The 21,113-nt window shown below is 38.6% G+C and overlaps 13 protein-coding genes across 13 annotated transcripts; 8 read left to right on the forward strand and 5 right to left on the reverse strand. All coding sequences in view use genetic code 12, as the record gives it.

The window, feature by feature from the left end:
* Positions 1 to 8: 8 nt before the first annotated feature.
* KGF56_003805 (uncharacterized protein) lies at positions 9 to 356 on the reverse strand (the record flags this gene model as incomplete). The annotated part of the gene is made up of 1 exon (XM_049325177.1): positions 9 to 356. The coding sequence occupies one exon, from the start codon at positions 354 to 356 to the stop codon at positions 9 to 11; it is 348 nt and encodes a 115-aa protein (XP_049179131.1).
* Positions 357 to 611: 255 nt separating this feature from the next.
* KGF56_003806 (ribonuclease P/MRP protein subunit) lies at positions 612 to 1,070 on the forward strand (the record flags this gene model as incomplete). The annotated part of the gene is made up of 1 exon (XM_049325178.1): positions 612 to 1,070. The coding sequence occupies one exon, from the start codon at positions 612 to 614 to the stop codon at positions 1,068 to 1,070; it is 459 nt and encodes a 152-aa protein (XP_049179132.1).
* Positions 1,071 to 1,105: 35 nt separating this feature from the next.
* KGF56_003807 (uncharacterized protein) lies at positions 1,106 to 1,594 on the reverse strand (the record flags this gene model as incomplete). The annotated part of the gene is made up of 1 exon (XM_049325179.1): positions 1,106 to 1,594. The coding sequence occupies one exon, from the start codon at positions 1,592 to 1,594 to the stop codon at positions 1,106 to 1,108; it is 489 nt and encodes a 162-aa protein (XP_049179133.1).
* Positions 1,595 to 5,153: 3,559 nt separating this feature from the next.
* KGF56_003808 (uncharacterized protein) lies at positions 5,154 to 5,984 on the forward strand (the record flags this gene model as incomplete). Its single annotated transcript, XM_049325180.1, has 2 exons — positions 5,154 to 5,172; positions 5,803 to 5,984. Coding segments are annotated over 2 exons (201 nt in total), but the record flags the coding sequence as incomplete, so codon positions are not given.
* A 113-nt stretch (positions 5,985 to 6,097) lies between these two features.
* On the forward strand, positions 6,098 to 8,167 carry ZCF21 (Zcf21p; the record flags this gene model as incomplete). Its single annotated transcript, XM_049325181.1, has 1 exon — positions 6,098 to 8,167. The coding sequence occupies one exon, from the start codon at positions 6,098 to 6,100 to the stop codon at positions 8,165 to 8,167; it is 2,070 nt and encodes a 689-aa protein (XP_049179135.1).
* A 215-nt stretch (positions 8,168 to 8,382) lies between these two features.
* On the reverse strand, positions 8,383 to 8,997 carry KGF56_003810 (uncharacterized protein; the record flags this gene model as incomplete). The annotated part of the gene is made up of 1 exon (XM_049325182.1): positions 8,383 to 8,997. The coding sequence occupies one exon, from the start codon at positions 8,995 to 8,997 to the stop codon at positions 8,383 to 8,385; it is 615 nt and encodes a 204-aa protein (XP_049179136.1).
* A 310-nt stretch (positions 8,998 to 9,307) lies between these two features.
* KGF56_003811 (uncharacterized protein) lies at positions 9,308 to 11,215 on the forward strand (the record flags this gene model as incomplete). Its single annotated transcript, XM_049325183.1, has 1 exon — positions 9,308 to 11,215. The coding sequence occupies one exon, from the start codon at positions 9,308 to 9,310 to the stop codon at positions 11,213 to 11,215; it is 1,908 nt and encodes a 635-aa protein (XP_049179137.1).
* Positions 11,216 to 11,319: 104 nt separating this feature from the next.
* On the reverse strand, positions 11,320 to 11,934 carry RLP24 (ATPase-activating ribosome biosynthesis protein; the record flags this gene model as incomplete). Its single annotated transcript, XM_049325184.1, has 1 exon — positions 11,320 to 11,934. One exon carries the CDS (start codon positions 11,932 to 11,934, stop codon positions 11,320 to 11,322), a length of 615 nt encoding a protein of 204 aa, XP_049179138.1.
* Positions 11,935 to 12,199: 265 nt separating this feature from the next.
* On the forward strand, positions 12,200 to 12,673 carry PAM18 (Pam18p; the record flags this gene model as incomplete). The annotated part of the gene is made up of 1 exon (XM_049325185.1): positions 12,200 to 12,673. The coding sequence occupies one exon, from the start codon at positions 12,200 to 12,202 to the stop codon at positions 12,671 to 12,673; it is 474 nt and encodes a 157-aa protein (XP_049179139.1).
* Positions 12,674 to 13,860: 1,187 nt separating this feature from the next.
* On the forward strand, positions 13,861 to 15,789 carry KGF56_003814 (uncharacterized protein; the record flags this gene model as incomplete). Its single annotated transcript, XM_049325187.1, has 1 exon — positions 13,861 to 15,789. One exon carries the CDS (start codon positions 13,861 to 13,863, stop codon positions 15,787 to 15,789), a length of 1,929 nt encoding a protein of 642 aa, XP_049179140.1.
* Positions 15,790 to 16,232: 443 nt separating this feature from the next.
* Positions 16,233 to 16,694, reverse strand: KGF56_003815 (phosphatase; the record flags this gene model as incomplete). The annotated part of the gene is made up of 1 exon (XM_049325188.1): positions 16,233 to 16,694. One exon carries the CDS (start codon positions 16,692 to 16,694, stop codon positions 16,233 to 16,235), a length of 462 nt encoding a protein of 153 aa, XP_049179141.1.
* Positions 16,695 to 17,062: 368 nt separating this feature from the next.
* On the forward strand, positions 17,063 to 18,463 carry PCT1 (choline-phosphate cytidylyltransferase; the record flags this gene model as incomplete). Its single annotated transcript, XM_049325189.1, has 1 exon — positions 17,063 to 18,463. One exon carries the CDS (start codon positions 17,063 to 17,065, stop codon positions 18,461 to 18,463), a length of 1,401 nt encoding a protein of 466 aa, XP_049179142.1.
* A 165-nt stretch (positions 18,464 to 18,628) lies between these two features.
* KGF56_003817 (ERMES complex subunit) lies at positions 18,629 to 19,939 on the forward strand (the record flags this gene model as incomplete). The annotated part of the gene is made up of 1 exon (XM_049325190.1): positions 18,629 to 19,939. One exon carries the CDS (start codon positions 18,629 to 18,631, stop codon positions 19,937 to 19,939), a length of 1,311 nt encoding a protein of 436 aa, XP_049179143.1.
* Between the last annotated feature and the right edge of the window lie 1,174 nt (positions 19,940 to 21,113).

Here is a 21,113-nt window from a genome sequence, read left to right on the forward strand (position 1 = left end):
TAATGTTTTTACCAATATGGTTTCTGATAATATGTACTTGAACTTGAATTTGAATTTGGATCCGAACTTGAACTTGAATTTGAATCTGGATCTGAACTTAAATTTGAATTAGTAAGTTGACCGTTTGTCCCATCTCTATGTTTTTGTTCTTCTTCCTCTCGTTGTAGTCGCAATTGCGCATTCATCATCATCTCTACCGTTTTATGATGTACATCCGTATGTATCTGATGAATCTGAAGTCTCTTTGTCAGTATTGATTGTGAAAAGTTCTCCAATGTGAACACCCGACAAATTGACAATGGCGACGACATAAAGGATTGATCCCCATCGCTATCTTCTTCTCGACCTCGTTTCATCCTTCAATGTCAACTTTGAATAGTAAACTTTTCACAATGACTCGATGACCTAGTAGATCAAGTTTGAAAAATAATTACGCGCCGACTGAAAAATAAAAAATGAAAACATTCTCGCCAAATTTTCAACAGTCGCGTTTGCATTTCTGGGCCGAGTACCGCGAGTAGATGTCGACGCAATACTGACCAAGACAGATCACATCACCCCCATAAGGAGCAAGAACGCAATACCCGTACTGAACTAAGATTTATTGTATAATGGCGAAACGAGTAGCTGGGAAAAAGCATATTAAACATAGTCCACAAACTAAACTTCAAACGGAAACGCAATTTGCTTCAACGTTTCTAGTAAAATCGAGTACATCATATGTATCGGCTGTGAAACGAATTACGAAACAGCTATCGAAATTCTCAAGGACATTGGGTCCTAGAAAATTTCAAAATGATCAATATAAGAAGACACAGTATGTAGTAGTAAAAGGGATGGGTAAGACTATTGAGAAATGTTTAAAACTAGCTATGAATTTTCAAAATTTGAATTACCGGGTAGATATTATTACTGGCAGTGTTGAAGTGCTTGATGAATTTAGAAGAGTAGAGAAATCTGAAGAAGAAGAAGAAGAAGAAGAGGAGGAGGAGGAGGAGAAGAAGGAGACAGAGTACCGAAAACGGATGGTTAGTTCGGTTGAAGTACGTATTTGGTTAAAAAGAGAATAAATCTACTATTTCATCCACCCATCATCAACGCATCTCTATTTTCTCTCTTCTATTCTAGATAAACATCGTTCCTTAATATTGAGCAACTCAATAATATGTCGTTCAATCTTCCCACTGGTTTTTGTCTTTCTCCCCTTGTTCTCAAAATTCCTTCGAAGCTCTTCACCAACAGCATTTAAATCAACACCAAACAATTTCTCTCCAATGTTACACATTTCCAAACACTTTAACCAGTCGCGTTCATAATATGCCTTTTCACAAGCATGAAGGATCTTTTGACGATCTACCTTCCTTGTATTATCTAATCGGTCAAGGTCTTCATAAAGCCATGTCTCTGTATTTATCTGAGGTCCCGTCTTGGCCCAAAGTGAAAGTTGATACTGATACTCTTCTTCAGTTTGCGGTTTCCTCTGCTTCTTGATAGGTTTCAAATCTGGTTGACTCGGCGGAGAAGAAGAATGTGAGGTATTTATTACTTGTTCGTCCTGCTTATCCTCTTCTGCCAGTCTCTCGGAAGGTGACATTTTTGGGTAGTACACACGGGTTTGATTACTGAATGGTTTTACACTAGTGGTGTATCTCATCTCATCGTGCGGCGCAAGCGATGAGATTGAGTCAAAAAAAAATATTACTGACTCCTTCAACAAGAGACTACAACACTCAAGACAATCACTATCAAATTCCCATAGATGACTATCGAACAGAGCGAGATAGTCTATTAACTACACCCTCTATATCTCTATACTCTATATCTCTACACTCTATATCTCTACTCTATATCTCTAAACCCTATATCTCTACACCCTATATCTCTACTCTATATCTCTCTACACTCTATATCTACTCGTTGTGGAAACTGATTTGATCAATAAAGAACAAGGATTTAGCACCAGTAGTCTATCGAAAGATACGGAAAAGGTAAACAGTGGCAATCATTTACAATTTGTCTATAAACATAGGCTTTATAGTAGTACCTAACCTTAACTGAGTCTACACGGAATAAAAAAAAAATCTGCATCAATCAAACTCGTGTAGCTAGTCAGAGCTTCTCCACTATCGAGCAAAACGAGATAGTGAAGTTATAAGCTAGTTGGTACTGCTCCGCTATCTCACTCTGCTCGATAGTGATGAATGAAGCAAAAAATATATTTTGCACCCAAAAAAATTTCGTCAATATATTCATAGTGGATTGTACCTTGTCACAAATTGGTTATACCAAGCACTAGGGAGCGAAGCGAGCTAGTGTCTACTAAGTGCTGCTCCACTGTCTCGCTTCGCTCCCTAGTGTCTACTAAGTGCTGCTCCACTGTCTCGCTTCGCTCCCTAGTGTCTACCAAGTGCTGCTCCATTATCTCGCTTCGCTCCCTAGTTTCGAATTTTGCTTGAAATTGAGTCAAAATAAGAACCAGTGTCCTTTTCCTCCTTTTGGAACGCGAGTATATGGGAAACAAAGAGCAACGTAGTGCAAAGATCAAATCGATTTAAGACATTGTGTAACTGTATAGCTTTCTTCTTATTTGAAACGGACAAGTTTTACGAGTTTACAAAGTTAGAGATCCGATCGGGAACAAGAAGAAAAAGCCCATCCGATTTTACGTGGCTCTACTGTACTATATTATTAAATCAAGAGAAAATGGAAAGGTACCAAAGAGCGTGACTGAAATACAAAGCTTGATTTTTGTTACTTTAGGGTGGTTTTTGGTGTTTGTGTTATTTTTGAATGACATCATTTGGTTAAAAAGTATGGTGACAATTATAAATAGACGTTGAAACGATAGTCGAATTGAATTGAATCGAATCGAATCGAATCGAATCGAGAATCAATTACGCTATTTGCAATCTTGCCAACTTGAAATAGCCAGTTATTCGGACAATAACATACCATTTGTATGACACAGTATGTGTTTTGAGAAATTCTTTCGGGACCTAAGAATGGTAATGGGGCTGAGTTTTATTTTCATATTTCTTCTTTTCCTCTATTATATATGCTGGCTAAAATAAAAATAATCTCTTTGTTGGTTGGATATGCAAAGCAACGATACATGGCAACATGCAGCAACTAAAAAGAAAAGTATATGCTCTTCTTTTTTTATAGAAACGGAACGGAGATAGGATTTTTTGGATGCCATTATGGGAAACGTACCTACCAAAGTCATTATACACATACGACGACACTATCGAGCAGAGCGGGATAGTCGAGCAGCACTGAAGGGCTTACACGGGTTTGATTGATGCAGATTTTATTTATTTATTTATTTATTTATTTAGAGTATCTAGAGTATGTTACTGAGCCGCTTATCTACACGGTAACTCTCTTTTACTATTGATAGGATGACAATTGATTAGGTTCTTATTATATTTTTGTCACACCTCTATAATTTTTTAAAGTTGTGACATAATTTGCTAAAAATTGAGACTATTTTTTTTGTTAATGTAATGGGCTGCTTACTGAATAATCCCTTGTTTCAGGACCCCATATCGGCAAACTAGGTTGGCAATAATAAAAAGTAAGAATTTCTATAAGGAGTTTCTATCGAGCGACACTATCGAGCGACACTATCGAGCAGAGCGAGATAGTGTCGCTCAATAGTGGAGTAATAGCTAGTCAGTGTGCTCCACTATCAAGCAGACCGTGATAGTGTCGCTCAATAGTGGAGTAACAAGCTAGTCAGTTTGCCCCACTATCTCGCTCTGCTCGATAGTGTCGCTCGATAGTGTTGCTCGATAGTGTCGCTCGATAGTGTTGCTCGATAGTGTTGCTCGATAGTGTCGTTCGATAGTATCGCTCTGCTCGATAGTGGTGTTTTAAATTACGGGGTATATTTTTTAACATAATAAAACTCTGTCAAACTCCACCTGTCAACTTTACCCGTAAACTTGGTAATTATACACTCACAATACTGTATACTAAATCCTTTTTTTTTTCTTTTTTTTCTTCAGGGGACAAATTTCAAAACAAAGCAAATCATAAAGGCTCCAGTAATTAACACAGTACAACAAACTAAAAGGAGTGTATAGTAAGGTGCATGTTACAGGTACAAGGAATAGCAACAACAAGAGTATCAAAAACAACAAGGGGAATTAACCATAAATGAGGATTATCACAAATAAGGTAAAAGGAGCAACACTGAGAGTTGGATGACTCGATTTTTTTATGCTTAATTAAGCTAATAACAATTAAATAAATTAGTAAAAATTTAAAGTTTTCTCAAACTAAACGCTACCATAAAAGTTTTTCATGTGTTTAAAAAGTTTGTTTTTTCTTTTCTTTTTTTGTGATATCAATCGTATATTTTAAGGCCCTTTACGATTGATTGTCCCTTGAAAACCATAAAGGCTTTTAATATACTTTGAAAATATAGTTGAAAAAAAAAAAAAATCGGAAAACCCCTATGTCAAGTGGCTTACCATCTATTGAGAATAATAAACTTACGATATTTTCAGGGCTTAACTACTCTGGTTTTTTTTTTTTGGTTTGGTTTCGGGTTTTTGTTTTTTTATTTTAATAATTACATAATCTAATCTATATGCACATATCCTAAGGGATTACATAACACTCGTTATTGTATCCAGTCTCTCGCAAATTTAGAACTACATTTAAAATAGTCTACATTATTATGCCAAAAATGGATTTAATTGCGAGCTCATGGATGAAATACCAAAAGATCCGTGTGTCTACATGTGTAGACATGTCTTTAGATGATATGATATCTACTGCCTAATTAATCAAATGATATCTACTGCCTAATTAATCAAATGATATCTACTGCCTAATTAATCAAATGATATCTACTGCCTAATTAATCAAATGATATCTACTGCCTAATTAATCAAATGATATCTACTGCCTAATTAATCAAATGATATCTACTGCCTACTCTATCAAATGCTTTCCATTTGATTGAACTTAAGACTTGCCACATTATTGTAGTAATACCTCATTTATAGATCATTTGTTTATTATTGGAATTGTTTCATTGACAAAAAGAGATATAATAGATGACCTATTTAAGGAACAAGACAATGTGGGCCTGATTTGTAAACGTTGAGCCAAGTCAAACCCATGTGTTAAACTCAATCCAAATGTTCAAACCATATTCTTGTTAAAATTTACTAGCTCGTATTTTTTTTTTCTTTTTTTCTCAGCCCAAATATGGTGTCACTAGTCAGTACTGCTCCACTAAATCTCGCTCTGCCCGATAGCGTCTATATATATATATTTTTTCTCAGCTCGATAGTGTCTATATATATATATATTTTTTTTTTTCAGCCCAGGTTTTCCGTTGGCGACGCATTGCTCTCCCTGCCAGTCTGACCAAAAAGCAGGTCGAAAAAAACCTTTACATATATAACATGGTACATTATACATGTGCATTATAATGTTGTATATCTCTCAGTAAATTTAGAGCGACTAAAAAGTAAGAGCTTCGGAAACTTTGTATAAATAAACATTTACATAGAGGCACTAAGATACGCACTTGACACATCAAAAAGCAGGTATCTACATAATTTTCCATAATTTACAAAGGATTCATAAACCCACTATATATAGGCTTTGACTGATAATTGTATACTCTTACACCCATTTATACCTTTTGCAAGAGAAGATTAAGAGTGTGGGTTACAGAATAGGATAAGATAGGATACAGTATATATCCTTTGTTAATCCCATTCATAGCTACCAAAGAGGTGCAACCCTAAAGGGAGCCATTCCAAGAGGAGCCATTCCAAGAAGAGCCATTCCAAAAGGAGCCACCCCAAGAAGTGCCACCACAAGAGGTGCCATCCCAAGAGGTGCCACCCCAAAAGGAGCCACCCCAAGAAGTGCCATTCCAAGAGGAGCCACCCCAAAAGGAGCCACCCCAAGAAGAGCCATTCCAAGAGGAGCCACGATACCAGCGCTCCCACCACTAGTACATGTAATCCCTCTAGGATTAGCAACAACCTGCCTCCCCCCCAATCTGTTCATCTGCTCCACTAGCTCGCTTTGCTCCCTAGTGTTGCTCTATATATTCCTATTCCCATAAATGATGGATATCTATAATAAGGCCTTGAAAAATCCGGATCCACCAAGAAAACCGAGTATCCCCACAATAACAGGTACATCGACGTCCGCTTTCAAATCAAGAGGACTAAGTTCCTTGGAGGCTTCTTCCTCGTCATCTTCATATCGCAACAACATGAACACCCTACATCAGCCACTAATGAATATCCCACAGCAGCAACAGCCGCCGCCGCCGCCGCAACAGCAGTCACCAAGACTAATATCGCTGCTACATCTGCCACCGTCGCAACAACCAGTATTCCATCAAGCATACCGCCATTTCAACCAACAGCAATCAATTCTACTTCCAAATTACATAGCATCTGATATGCATACTACTCTGCAGCCGCCACCACAACAGCAGCAACAACAACAACAAATACTCACTGTATATTCAAATACACCACCTATGTCCTTCAAAGAAGATTCCGATTTAAAAGACAATATAGCACGTAGGAAGAAAAACTCAAGACGAAAGCATAGAAACTCACATTTGGGTTGTGGCACTTGTAAGAAAAGAAGAATCAAATGTGACGAAACGTTACCATCGTGTCTAAACTGCCTCAAGGGTAAACTACATTGCGCTTATTTAAATTTGGACAATAACGCCAGAAGTGCTCTTAGATTGGCTCAATTTAATCAAAATATGAGACAGGAGAAATTGGAAGTTTTGGGAGATAATTCAATGCTAGTTGGTGGAGATGCAGGAGAACACTCACAGCAGCAGCAGCGACAACAACAACAACAACAGCGACAACAACAACAACAACAACAACAAATGCAGCAAATACAGCTAGAACAACAACAACAATTCCAACCACCTCAAGGTTCCATGATTACTATTACTGGACATGGCCAGCAACTTATGTCTTCAATGATGCCTACACCAAATCAACAAGCAGCTCAACAATTCCAAACACAACTACCACCAAATGTACAGCTAGCTCCACAACCTCCGCCTCCACCTCCAGCAGTGGTCCATTCTCCCTATGGTCCGTTAGTACCAGTCCTAACAAGTACAGGATCCGTAGTATATGCACCAACTTCGTCACTTGCTACAGGAACATCTCATCCACACCCACAACCACAACCACAACCACAACCGCAACCACAAGTGTTGGCCGTCCCACAAAATGTCACTACTATAATAACTGCCGCACCATCTTTATCCATACCACAACTGCAGTCATCAACACTTCCACCTCCATTCAATTCCACCTCAACTCTTGCGCCTACATTACCACAAGGACTCAAATCATCCGCATCCTCATCATCAGCACATATTTCCGCATCCTCCTCCTCCTCCTCCTCAGCAGCAGCAGCAGCAGTAGCAAAACCAGGACAGCTATTGCCAAAAGTTCCCTCTGGAGGTCAAAAACAACCATCATTAACACCGTTGACATCATCAGCCGCAAGCGCAGCAACAATAGCTTCTCAGAGCATTAATGTCAAACAGCCACCACAACCAGCAGTAACAACTACTTCCACGACTACAACCCAAACAGCCATTACCAGCATTGGCGCCGGCTCCACTAACATTAATACAGACTCTTCAGCAGGCGTTAAATTACCGCCTATTGTGCCAATAAACATACCACAAATCACTGTATCTACCACTCCCGAACTTCTGACAAAACTATCACCGCCAAAATCCATTATAGGGAGGTCTCCCTCCGTTGCATCAACATACAACGCTTCGGCTACAAATCCTCGCTCATCGATTACCAATTCTTCGACACCAGAAAAGTCTCCGCTTTTACCCAGTATTGCACAAATCACTCAAGGTACGATAACTTGCACCGATGAAGAATCGCCGAGTAGTGGACCAAATTGTATACCTAATGTGGGATCAGTTAATGAGTTCGGGTCTTTGAGCATACAAGATCACAACAACAACAACAACAACAACAACAACAACAATAATAATAATAATAATAATAACAATGCTATTAATAAGAATGGAGTCAATTTAGATATCCGATTACCTGGGATCAATACGTTGAAGAAAGAGACCGAAGAAGAGAAAGTCTCAATATCTAAGTTAATCACCTAGATTTGTATCTATACCTAGATTCGTATCTATCACTTAGAAATGTATTACATACTACACTGGTTGAGCTTTATAGAGAAAAGAAACGCCACTTAGAAATATATATATATATACATATGTATATTTATATATTTATTGTATTATTTATACTCCATGACGATTCACATATTCGTGACATGGACTTCATGGCAATTCTTATCATTTTATTTTTATTTTTTTTATCTGTCATTACCACCACCACCACCACCACCACCTGTGGCAGTGGCTTCAGCAGTTTTCTTCTTCTTTTTCTCGTCAATTTGTTCTACTTTGACATCCTCCAACCCTTGTTGATCCTTCAACAATTGCTCAATATACGCCCTAGCCTCATCACTGACATCCCCCTGCACCAATATTTCATCCAACTTTTCAGCGTTTTTAACAACACTAGCCCCAGTTGCAAACTTACTAGCAAAAGTTTTAGCCAATTTCTTTGAGTCAATTTGAAACACTTCAAGTCCACTAATTGATATAATATGTTTTCTTTTATTCCGTTCAATTCTCTTTATTGTGATTTTAGACGACTTCTTCTTGGCTAGTTCCTTCTCCTGCTTAAGTTGTTCCTTAGCTTGCTTCTTGGCTATGTCTTGTTGAATTTTGTTGTTTTGGTCAATTGATAAAGACAGTGTTTTTGAGGCGAGATGAGCATCTCCATAAAGCAAAGAATAAAGGTCAGGATGACTAGATTCTAGCCATTGCTGGCATTTTTGTTGCAGAATCCCAAATTCGCAAAACTCAGGTGGCCAGCTGCATACTCCACAATACGTTACCTGTCTCGGTTGGATCTCTGACATGTCTAATAAGGCTTGAATTCAATAATGAAAATGATCAAAGATGATAAAGGTTCATTAACCCTTCCCTCCCTCTCTCTCTTTTTTTTTTTTTGACGATGCCCATTTGAGTCGTGCGAGTTTCAGCTCTCCATCGCGATCTTTCAATTCTTTGTCTAGGTTGAAATTTTGCACCCATTGAAAAAGCCATTGACTTGTTAGTGGGTAGCATAGAGGTTGTGAAGGGCAGGAAGTGTTGACGTTGCTTTTGAGCTTTATGTGAGTTATTTTTGCTTTTTTTTGCTTTTGGTGCGTTTTCCTTTGAAGTTTTGAGATGAGACAATTGATATTCCGACCTACCATAGGACTAAGAACTATTATTCCCAAGAGGAATTTTATTTGTTCCAGGATACACAGGTCTAACCAAATTATTGAGAGTTTTCTTCAAGACTTGAGGGAAGAAGAAGAAGAAGAAGGAGAAAACAAGAAAAAGGGGGGAGGAGCTAAAGGAGGAGGAGGAGGTGGTGGTGGTGGAAAAAACGATGGTAAAGAAAGCAAGTTTGTTCGATTCAAATCGTTCCTAATGAAATGTCTCGAGACTATAGGAATAACGGTCTCTTCGGTAGCGGTTGTTGGGTTTGCCGGGTTTCTCTACCACAGAATCTATAATGAACATGTACTTCGCAAAATGAACGAGGCATTTGAGAAAGGAGACCCCGCGGCACAAATTGCCATGCATAAAAGGACAAACGATTCGTACCTGTCTGTTTTTTGGGTGGATCGGCCTCAACAAAAACTCATCGATGAGATAATTGCAGGTAAGATTATCGGGAGGTATTTTTTGATTATTGGGGAAAAAGGCACGGGGAAAACATCATTGATCATGGATGCTATGAAAAAGATTAATGGATTCAATGTAGCTATATTCGACGCTCATGCTGATCCCGAGATTTTCAGAATAAGGCTAGGGAGAGCATTGAACTTTACGTTTAATGAAGATTATATTGGATCTTTGTTTTCGATAAGAGGTCCTAGAGATACAACGGCTTTATTGGATATCGAGCGTGCATTTAGCAAATTGGAAGAATTGGCTATTAATAGGATTAGCAAATTGCATCGCCCCTTAATTTTAATAATAAACAATGCTCATTTGATCAAGGAAAATGAAGAAGGGGTAAAGCTTCTTGAACTATTGCAACAAAAAGCCGAGGCATTGAGTGGATCAGGATTGTTGACTATGATTTTCAATAGCGATGATTACTGGGTATATGAAAAATTGAAACAACTTGGGACTAGACTTGAGTTGATCAATGTAAGGGATTTCAATAGATACGAAACCATCAACGCTTTAAAGTTTATTAGACATAGGTATTTTCCCAAAGACCCAACTATCAAGGATGATGTGTGTAATGTTGTTTACGATTTGATTGGAGGCAGACCACAACACATCACTCAAGTTGCGCGCCACAGTGATATTATTAAAGCCTGCCATGAGATAATAGACAGGGAAAAGACATGGTACTTGAACCAATGTGGGTTGTTGGGTATGGATATGGATGATGATGTTATGGAAAGTGGAAAATTCTCCGCTAGTGCAATGTTATTGATGAGAGAATTTGTGGAGATGGATCGGAAACAAATGAACGCAATAATTACCGACGGTAAAGCAGTTGATGGAGCAGATCATCATTTACCGGAATTGCCACTTTGGAGAGCACGTCAGGTAATGACTAGAGCCGATTATATTCAAAAGTACGATAACCTTAATATTTTTACCATAGATTCCGAATCTCGAGTGCGTGCTGATTCTGTTCCTATGATGAGAGCGTTTCATGAAATTGCATCACAGCCACATTTTGATCAATTATTGAGCGATACAATCGATCGTATTGGCGATATTGAATCACTTGGAAGAACGCGAGAAATTGTGTTGAAGGATTTGAATATGGGCAGTGAGTATCTCTGGGAGAAAAGTAAAAATGAGAACAAGATTAAGATGCAGATGATCAAGTCATCAAAAACTGCTGATGTGCATGGAGATTTCAAGGAGTACAACAAGAAGGAGCCGGAAGACGAACAATGCGAGGACGAGGACGATTTATATTTGGAGGAAATCAATAGGAAGGATTCAAGAAAATGGTGGAAGAAAAGATTGCAAAAGTATCATCAATTGTATTTGCCAGAGAATTACAAGTATGAAAATGAGAATAATATTGATATTAATAGAGTTGATGAAAAATAAATAAGAAATTTGGTATACATGAGCAACTTTCTAATCAAATAGGACCAACTTATTTCATATCGTCGTCTGTTATAGATGCCACGCCGTAGATTTTTTCAGTAAGTTTATCTTCTCGACTTTTTTTTGTTTTTTAATAACACCTTCTGTTTAACCTTTTCTTTCTCTTCTTCATCTTCGCTTTCCATATCTTCATCTACACTCATTAAGTCTTCATCTTCATCTTCTTCTTCCACTTCCACTTCCTCTTCCACTTCAATAGCGTTTTCTTTGGCAGCTTGTTTCTCGGCTTTTCTTTTCAATTCGACATCTCTCAATCTTAATAGTTCGGGATTATCTTCAACCAACTTCCTATCTGCAGCCAACTGCCTCTCCTTATTACCCTTCATTCTATTCTTGTAAAAGGCCCTTTCTCTTCTTCTTCTAATTTCTTCAATCCTGCTCATACCTTTCAAGGTCGTGGCCACCAAATCTCGATTATACCTAACTGGAACATTTCTTCTAGCAGCAAACGTCAAGGTCGAGTCCACAACTAATTCCTTCCCTGCTGCTTTCCTGAAAGCCTTGGTCCACCTCAACTTACGAGGATTACGACGTTGTTTAAATGCTTTGTGGCACTTGGAACGACAGAACCTAAATTCTTTAGCATCATTACGAACAAAGGTTATTCCATGAAGCGGATATACCGGCGATGAGCAAAAATGACACTGATATATTCTCATTCTGTAAACCTTCTTGCTATGTCAAACCCGTATTACACCGATTGTGTATCCCAATTTGTCAATAAGAAGAGATAACAAGAGAAGAGATAACAAGACAAGACAAGACAAGAGAAGAGATGAGATGAGATGAGATGAGATGAGATATTCCCCTACTATAAAATTTATTCACTTTTTTTTTTCTCCTCCATCACAATTTTTTTTATTTTCTTTTTTGGAGAAGGCTTTTCCCAATTTTTCATTTCCAAGATTAAAAACAGGAGGAACAATGTCATCTATGGAGGTACCTACACTTCCGATACCAGGCGACAGCAGTCAGCAGGGACCATCGGGAGAGCAATATCGGTATACGGGACAGCTTCAGAAGAAACAAGCTGTTGAAGGATCTTTTGAATGGTACTTTGATCAAGGAATAAATTGGATGGGAAATCATCCTTGGATAACTGGCCTTAGTGGACTCACTATTGTATACCTTGCTTCCGGTTTATTCAAGACCAATCGTCCTGGGCTAAATGGGAAGGCTTTTTACACTGGGGGGTTTGGCGCCAAGATGAGTGCAAAAGAAGCCTTACAGATTTTGAACTTGAAAGAGTCAAATTTGAGCAAGTTGAAATTAAAGGAGCATCACAGAAAGTTGATGATGGCTAATCATCCGGATAAGGGAGGGTCATCTTTTTTGGCTACAAAAGTGAATGAAGCAAAAGACTTTTTGGAGAAAAGAGGTGGCATAAAGGCAAAGTAGAAAATTTAGACTATCGAGCAGAGAGAGATAGTCTATAAAGAGAAGAGAGAGATAGTCTATAAAGAGAAGAGAGAGATAGTCTATAAAGAGAAGAGAGAGATAGTCTATAGAGAGAAGAGAAAGAGACTGGGCAGAATATGGAGAGGGGGAGGGGGGAGTTTGTAGTAGTAATAGGCTATAGTTCAGTGAGCGTCACCGAGTAGCACAAAAATGGACTAGACAAAGAGGAGGTATGGAATGGTAATGTGAAGAAAAGGGCGAGGAAGGAGGTATGGAATGGTGACGTGAAGAAAAGGGCAAAAGTATCGGTGGCAGCTGGTGCACCACTATCCTGATTCGCTCGATAGTATTGTCGATCTGCTCGACAGTGCCGATAGTGTCGTCGATCTGCTTGACAGTGCCGATAGTATCGGTGGCAGCTGGTGCACCACTATCCTGATTCGCTCGATAGTGTCGGGAGGATTATGAAGTTTATGATTTAAATCTGTAAATAGATGGCTCGTGAAAATAGATGTGATAAAGTGATTTAAACATGCAACCAAGTTTAAAACACACGGGTTTGGCACAGAAAAGGGCGAGGAAGAAGGTATAGAATGGTGACGTGAAGAAAAGGGCAAAAGTATCGGTGTCAACTAGTGTGCTCCGCTATCGAGCAAAGCAAGATGGTGTCGGTGTAGTCAGTGTGCTCCACTATCGAGCGAAGCGAGATAGTGTTGTAGCTAGTGTGCTCCGCTATCTCTACGACTACAAAGGGAAGAGTGCTATTAGATGGTCCACACCCTGATAGTCAATGGTGCTCCACTATCGACCAGAGCGAGATAGTGTTGTAGCCAGTGTGCTCCGCTATCTCGCTCTGCTCGATAGTGTCCCCTGATAGGCAGTGGAGCTCCACTATCTCGCTTCGCTCGATAGTGTCGTCGCTTCGCTCGATGGTGTCCCCTTATAGGCAGTGGAGCTCCACTATCTCGCTTCGCTCGATAGTGTCGTCGCTTTACTCGATGGTGTCCCCTCAAGTTGAAGAATTGTTTGGGCAATTTTTTTATTCAATGAAGGAGAGAAAATCTAAAAATTTGTAATCCATAAGAACCGAACCTCTTTTAATTACCTTGTTTAACAAAGCATCTTTTTGTCTGCAAGATTGCATTGCATCTGCAGTAGGCGCCTACACTCTTGTATCCTTTTTTGCCATGACTACATATGAGAAAATTGTCAAGGGAGCAACCAAGCTCAAGGTTGCCGCGCCCAAACCCAAGTACATAGAGCCGATATTAATGGCTACGTCAAACAACCATTCGGCGATATCGAACGATAACTTTCATACGATTATGAGGACTTTGCAACAGAGATTGCGTGATAGCGCTTGGTCTGTAGTTTACAAATCCCTTATTGTGATACACTTGATGATTCGAGAAGGCGAGAGGGATGTCACTTTGAGGTATTTGGCAGACCTGGGACATTCAATGTTGAATTTGTCACAGAGCAATATTACTCACGGAAGTGGTGCAAATGCCGACGTTAGGTTTATTATCAAGTACGCGAAATATCTCGCTACTCGAGTCAAGCAATTCGACGCTACTGGAATTGACTATGTAAGAGACGAGAGGACAAACAACAGTTCTTCCCAACAAGGCGGCAGGTTACGTTTTCTTAGCGTAGAAAAGGGTTTATTGAGGGAAAGTGAGAGTGTACAAAAGCAGATAGACTCTTTACTCAAGAATAGTTTTGTGGAGAATGAGATCAATAATGAAATTATATTAACAGCATTTAGGTTGTTAGTCAATGATTTGTTATCCCTATTTCAGGAACTAAATGAGGGTGTTATCAATATTTTGGAGCATTATTTTGAAATGTCCAAATACGATGCCGAAAGATCCTTGAAAATTTACAAAAAATTCGTCGACCAAACTAAATTCGTTATTGATTACTTGCGCGTAGCCAAGCATTTAGAGTATATCACCAAATTACATGTCCCCACGATAAAACATGCCCCGACTGCGCTAACTAGCTCATTGGAAGAATATTTAGATGACCCGAATTTCGAAATGAATAGAAGGCAGTATTTGGAGGAAAAAAATAATAAAGGGAATAGTGCTGAAACAAAACGACCACAACAAAAGAATCATGTTAAGGAGATGTTTAATGATAGTAAAACAAGTGCTAGCAAATCACCATCAGAAACTGATAATAACAAAGGAGACAGACATGCTTCCTTAATAGTACAACAAACGTACAACCCGTGGAACAATTTATATGTACCTATTCAGAATCAAAGTTATATACAGACATCGGCTGATCCATTTCAGTTACAAGCTCAGCAACAAGCTCAGCATCAGGTACAGCTTCAAGCTCAACAGGAAGCTCAACAACAGGCACAGCTTCAGGCACAACAACAGGCACAACAACAAGCACAGCTTCAGGCCCAACAACAGGCGCAGCTTCAGGCACAACAACAAGCTCAGCAGGAAGCTCAACAACAGGCGCAGCTTCAGGCACAACAACAAGCCCAGCAACTTCAAGCTCAGCAACAGGCGCAACTTCAAGCTCAGCAGCAAGCTCAATTGAAACAAACTGGTCTGCATTTGAGTGCTTTACCCTCAATTATCCAGGGTCAACAGTATCAACCCTCTTCGTTTCAACCTTCATACACAGGTTATGGGTTTGGTGGTTATAGTCCTCAGCCATTGCAACCACAGAATACAAATCCGTTCATGCAAAATTCCACCCAGCAGTCATTGCAACAAACCATCCCATTGCAGTATACACAATCACAAGTTATGGATTTAGCGAGATCAAACACTAATCCTTTCTCACCATCCAAAACAGGGCCTCTGCATTTGCAAACACTGCAGAGCCAGAGCCAGAGCCAGCAAATTTTCCCTCAGCAACCATTGCAGCCACAATCCACAAACCCGTTTGTGAAAATGGCAACGGGACTGCAAAGTGTGGGACTGCAAAGTGCATATTCGATACAACAGACGCCCCAGCAACCATTACAGTCTCAGTCGACCAACCCATTCTCTGGTTATTTTCTGGTTAATAACCAATTTACCTCTTTCAACCAGAATAATCAACAACCACAGAAAGTCTTTGACCCTAACACTGATAGTTTAATTTAGCTTATTATTTTTCTTAAAAACTTTAATGATAGATAGAGTATAACGCATGAGGAAAAGAATAAAGATTATTTTTGTATTTTTTGTAAAAAAAAACAACGATTAAACTTAAGATCCAAATTGCCAGATATCATTGCCCAGGTATCTGGCTTTGTAGTGGGTTCGGTCAACTCAGGATCATTACTTAGATATCGGCTTTGTGGTCGCCTCTGTTACTTTATGGTTTTTTGCTCCAGATCTCGGCTTTGTTAGTCGCCTCTAAATGCTCATGGTTTGTCTCCAGATCTCGGCTTTGTTAGTCGCCTCTAAATGCTCATGGTTTGTCTCCAGATCTCGGCTTTGTTAGTCGCCTCTAAATGCTCATGGTTTGTCTCCAGATCTCGGCTTTGTTAGTCGCCTCTAAATGCTCATGGTTTGTCTCCAGATCTCGGCTTTGTTAGTCGCCTCTAAATGCTCATGGTTTGTCTCCAGATCTCGGGGTCGTAGTCCTCGGTCACATCAGGATCGTTGCCATATAGCTCTTGCCATTTTGCAAACCCACCGATAAGAAGATAAATATGCACATCATTTTCAAAATAGTCTTTCAATTGTTTATCTTTTATATGATCGAGTGATCTTAAAAACAACAATGCTGCTCTAGGACCTCTCGACTGCGAAAGCGAACAGTGAAACACAACCGCCTTGACCCTCTCACAATACAATCGCTCGTGAAGCTCCGAAGCATTTTTTAGATGAAATTTTACAATAGTGTGGTTCCAGGAATTACGAATATGTCCGCCAGCATAATCCGCATCTCTAACATCAACAACAACAAACTTACCATGTGGCGAATTGTTGTTGCGTACCCAAGGATACAACTCAGCTGGTTTGATAGTCTTTACGTCTGTGATAGAATGCTTGCGATTCATGATTTTACAACTTAAATTTGAAGCTACAGACTATACAAATATACACCAGGAAACTGCTCATGAATAGCTTTGAACCACTCTTAAATACTTTTGAAATGATTCCATCTTGTCTTCATCATAAAGTGTGTTTTCATATCTCGTCTATTTTAATAAATTAATGTCGTGGAAATTAGACAAATGAAATGTCGCAAGAAAATATTTTAGATATCCGACAATCTTCAAGATTTTAAGTTATGATTCTGAAACAATCACATTACATCTTGACAGCAATTATATATCTATATATATTAGCTTTCAACAGGCAAGTGACGTTTACTTGAGCTGGGCAGAACACACGGGTTTGACAAAGTTAGAGATAGTAACCCCAGATGGCGAGATTAACTAGGAAAAAGGCCATTGAAAAGGAGACCAATGATGCGCCACTTACAAGGACACTATCAATGGATTCAATCTCTTCGTTATTCAAGCGAAATAAGAAAAAGAGAGGGCTTGACGAAGGAAGCGATTTAGGCAAATCAAGTAGCGATGATAACCAAGGGGAATGCGGGGAAAATAGTAACAGGGGCGGTGATATTGACGAGGAGAAAAGAGTGACTAAAAAAAGGAAAACAAGGACTAAAGAAGAAGAGCAGTTTGAAGAAAAGGAAAGGAAATTGGATGCAGAATTGCCGGCAGAGTACAGGAAGTTTAGGCCTAGAGGATATCGTTTCAATATCCCTCCAAACGATAAACCAATAAGAATCTATGCTGACGGTGTGTTTGACCTATTTCATTTGGGTCACATGAAACAGCTCGAACAAGCTAAGAAGGCATTTGACAATGTTGAGCTAGTTTGTGGAGTTCCTTCAGATAAGGAAACACACAAAAGAAAAGGTTTGACAGTTTTGACAGATGAACAAAGATGCGAAACTTTGAAACATTGTAAATGGGTAGACGAGGTGATTGCCGATGCGCCTTGGTGTGTTACTCCTGAGTTTTTAGAGGAGCACAAAATCGATTATGTGGCGCATGATGATTTGCCATACGCAAGCGCCGATAGCGACGATATTTATAAACCAATCAAAGAGCAAGGCAAGTTCCTCACGACTCAAAGAACTGACGGGATTTCAACGTCCGATATAATAACAAAGATTATACGAGACTATGACAAGTACTTAATGAGAAACTTTGCCAGAGGTGCAACTAGAGAAGAATTGAATGTGAGTTGGCTCAAGAAAAATGAGTTGGAATTTAAAAAGCACATCAATGACTTTAGAACCTATTGGATGAAAAATAAACTGAATATAAACAATGTTAGTCGCGATTTGTATTTTGAGATTAGACAGTTTATGAGAGGGAAAAAATTTAATGTCCAGCGATACTTGGAGAATCAAAGCAAACAAAACTTTGTTGCAAATGGTGGGGGCAGTAGTGGATCCCTAAGCGATTTCGAAGATTCCATATCGAACAAGAGTGGCTCACCATTAACCGATTTTGCATCAAAGTATATCGGCAACGCCAATAAGGAGTTGAATAATGCCGGAAAGGCAATTTTAGAGTGGATACAAGGTGAAGACTACCTCGATCAAGTTTCAGATGAAGAGATAAAGCCTATTGTAATTAAACCTGTTCGAAAGGCTAGAAGGAGAAGCAGTTCCAGTTCCAGTGCCAGTGGTATTAATACCGTCATAGAAAATACAACACCAGTCAAGGCAGTTGGCAGTAGTAAAAGCACAACGCCAAAAAAGACTTCCACTATAAAAAGGACTCCAAAAAAGAAAATCTTGTAAGCTTATTGAGTAAGTTGATAATTTATAGTTTTTTTTTTTTTTTTCTGTATGTATATATAATTTGTATGCACCAAAATTTTTCAAAAATATAAAAAAAAGAACCCCCCATGAGATAAGAGATATAGCTTTGAATAACTCTGATTTAACAAGGCAAAAGAGTCAGTGATGAGTGGTTTTGACACATTTCTTGAAGTGCCTTCTTTGGAATTTAAGGATGGCGAGGATATAGAGCCTAAGCATTTGGTTCAGTTACAGCATCAATTGAAGATTCAGCAGGAGGAGCTTCTTCAACAGCAACGTGAGTTACTTCTTCAACAGCAACAACGTGATTTGCTCATTCAGGAGCAGCAAGAACAGCAGCGGCATCAGCATTTACAAGCTTCGCACACTGCGTTCTTGCCCAACTATAACTGGGGCTTCACCCAAGGACTAGTCATTGGTCAACTAAGCATTATATTGATTATAGTTGTTTTCATCAAATTCTTTGTCTTTGCAGACTCTACGGCCTCCCTGTCGAAGACGATAGCTGAGGATGCTGCAGGCGTAATAGTCAAAAGAGATAAGAAACCTTTGCACAAGCGAGATCGATACCTGAGCCCCGGAAAGCTATTGGAATCATCAACGGAAGATGAAAGATTACTTAACAATAAGGCCAAAGTCTCTAGTATTTTGGAGAAAACCTACTATGATGTAAATAATCACGCCTCGGAATCCTTGGATTGGTTTAACGTACTAATTGCACAGACAATATCACATTTGAGGACGGAAGCTCTACTAGCCGATAACATTTATCACTCATTAAATAACTTTCTTGATAACAGCGAATTACCGGAATTCCTAGATAGGATCACTCTCACTGAAATTGATGTTGGCGATGATTTTCCAATTTTTTCGAATTGCAGAATAAAGCATAGCAATGAAGACACTGGAAGGCTAGAGGCGAAAATCGACGTTGATTTGTCGGACACATTGACATTGGGTGTAGAAACAAAATTGTTGCTAAACCACCCAAGACCGTCAACCGCAGTTTTACCAGTTTCTTTAACTGTTTCTATAGTTCGGTTTTCCGGGTGTTTAACCGTCTCTTTAATCAACACTAATGATCAAGAATTTATGTTGGATCAGATAAAACACGAGTCCATTCGTGGCGCAATACCGAACGGAAATGCAAACAAAGAACGAGGCGATGATGATAAAAATACTATCGGTGCTGGTGCTGGTGGTGCTGGCACCGCGTTGATGTTTTCATTTTCTCCTGATTATAGATTGGAATTTGTTGTTAAATCTTTAATTGGGTCTAGAGCAAAGTTGCAAGATGTACCAAAAATATCTTCGTTGGTTGAAAACAGATTGAGGACCTGGTTTATTGAAAGATGCGTAGAACCAAGGTTTCAGGTGGTTAGATTGCCTTCACTTTGGCCTAGAACAAAAAATACCAGAGAGCCTTTAAAAACGAAAGAAGGAGATGAAAAGTAAATAAGTTATTAGAGAAGATTGAATGATAAAATAAAAATTCTATTTAAAGTTGGATTTGGAGAATAATGAACTATTAAGATAATGTCAGTATTTCTTTGTAAATTTGTTTGAGTTTTAGCAGATGAAATCAAAATGGTCTTTTAGTCATTGGATTAGGTAGGTATTTTATAATAATATCAACTTCTTTTAGAATATTAGCAAAATATTTGTTTGAAAACGAATATGAGTTACTCCAAAATTCCGAGATTTGTTGCTGTTGTGTTAGGTGGTATACTTGTACAAGAACTTTATACAACCAGTTTTTTGACCTATTTGAAGGTGTTTCAGTAGACTTTTTCTTTCTCTCATTACAAAAGTTATAAGAGATTATCAAGAATGAAACGGATTCCAACTCATCTGAATGTGGTATTTAGATACATCTATTTTGTATCTAAGAGAATACGTGTATATTGCATTATACTGATATGAAAGCAAGAAGCGAGCCAACACGGTTTTGCAATTGTGGCAGTAACTGGCGTAGATTGTCTTTACAATTGGCTTGGGACACTTGTCTCTGAAAAAACAAACACTGTCTTTCCATCATCCCACAACACACTCTGGAAAAACATAGTGATAACACAAAACAAATGTGCTCGGATTTAATAAAAGCCTTGCTTCTTCTAAAAAAATAGGGGGTGTACCTCCTTAGTATCGCAAAAGTAGTTAAGAAATCATACATAACTCGGAAAAACTAAATGTATAATGTATCAAAATACGAGGTCTAATATTTTACGAGGTATTTTGACGTATTTCTAATTTTTACGGAAACAACCAGTGGGCGACTATCAGTTCAGATTGGGTGAAGTAAATGTAACTCAGTTTGAACGGTAGCATTTATTAGACTGTAGAGGTGGTTCATTTATAACTTTCTTTTTTTTTTTTGTAATTGTGAATAATATTATTATTATTGGTGAATTCCAACATGAGTCAATGATGTGTACAAATTTTGTCATATTATTTTCTGTATTCAGAACACATGGTCAAGGGAAAGAGGGACAGAAGAAGGAAAAGATCATAATAGGCGTTAAATCAAAATAAAAAATATAATTATAAACAGACTTGTTTCTTTAAAAAAAAAATAACAAACACCTCTTAATCAAAAGCGAAATAATAAAAGTTGTGAAAAATACACCAG

The sequence above is a fragment of the Candida oxycetoniae genome (assembly GCF_023343755.2).
Source record: "Candida oxycetoniae strain CBS 10844 chromosome Unknown scaffold38, whole genome shotgun sequence".
NCBI classification, from domain to species: Eukaryota; Fungi; Ascomycota; class Pichiomycetes; order Serinales; family Debaryomycetaceae; genus Lodderomyces; species Lodderomyces oxycetoniae.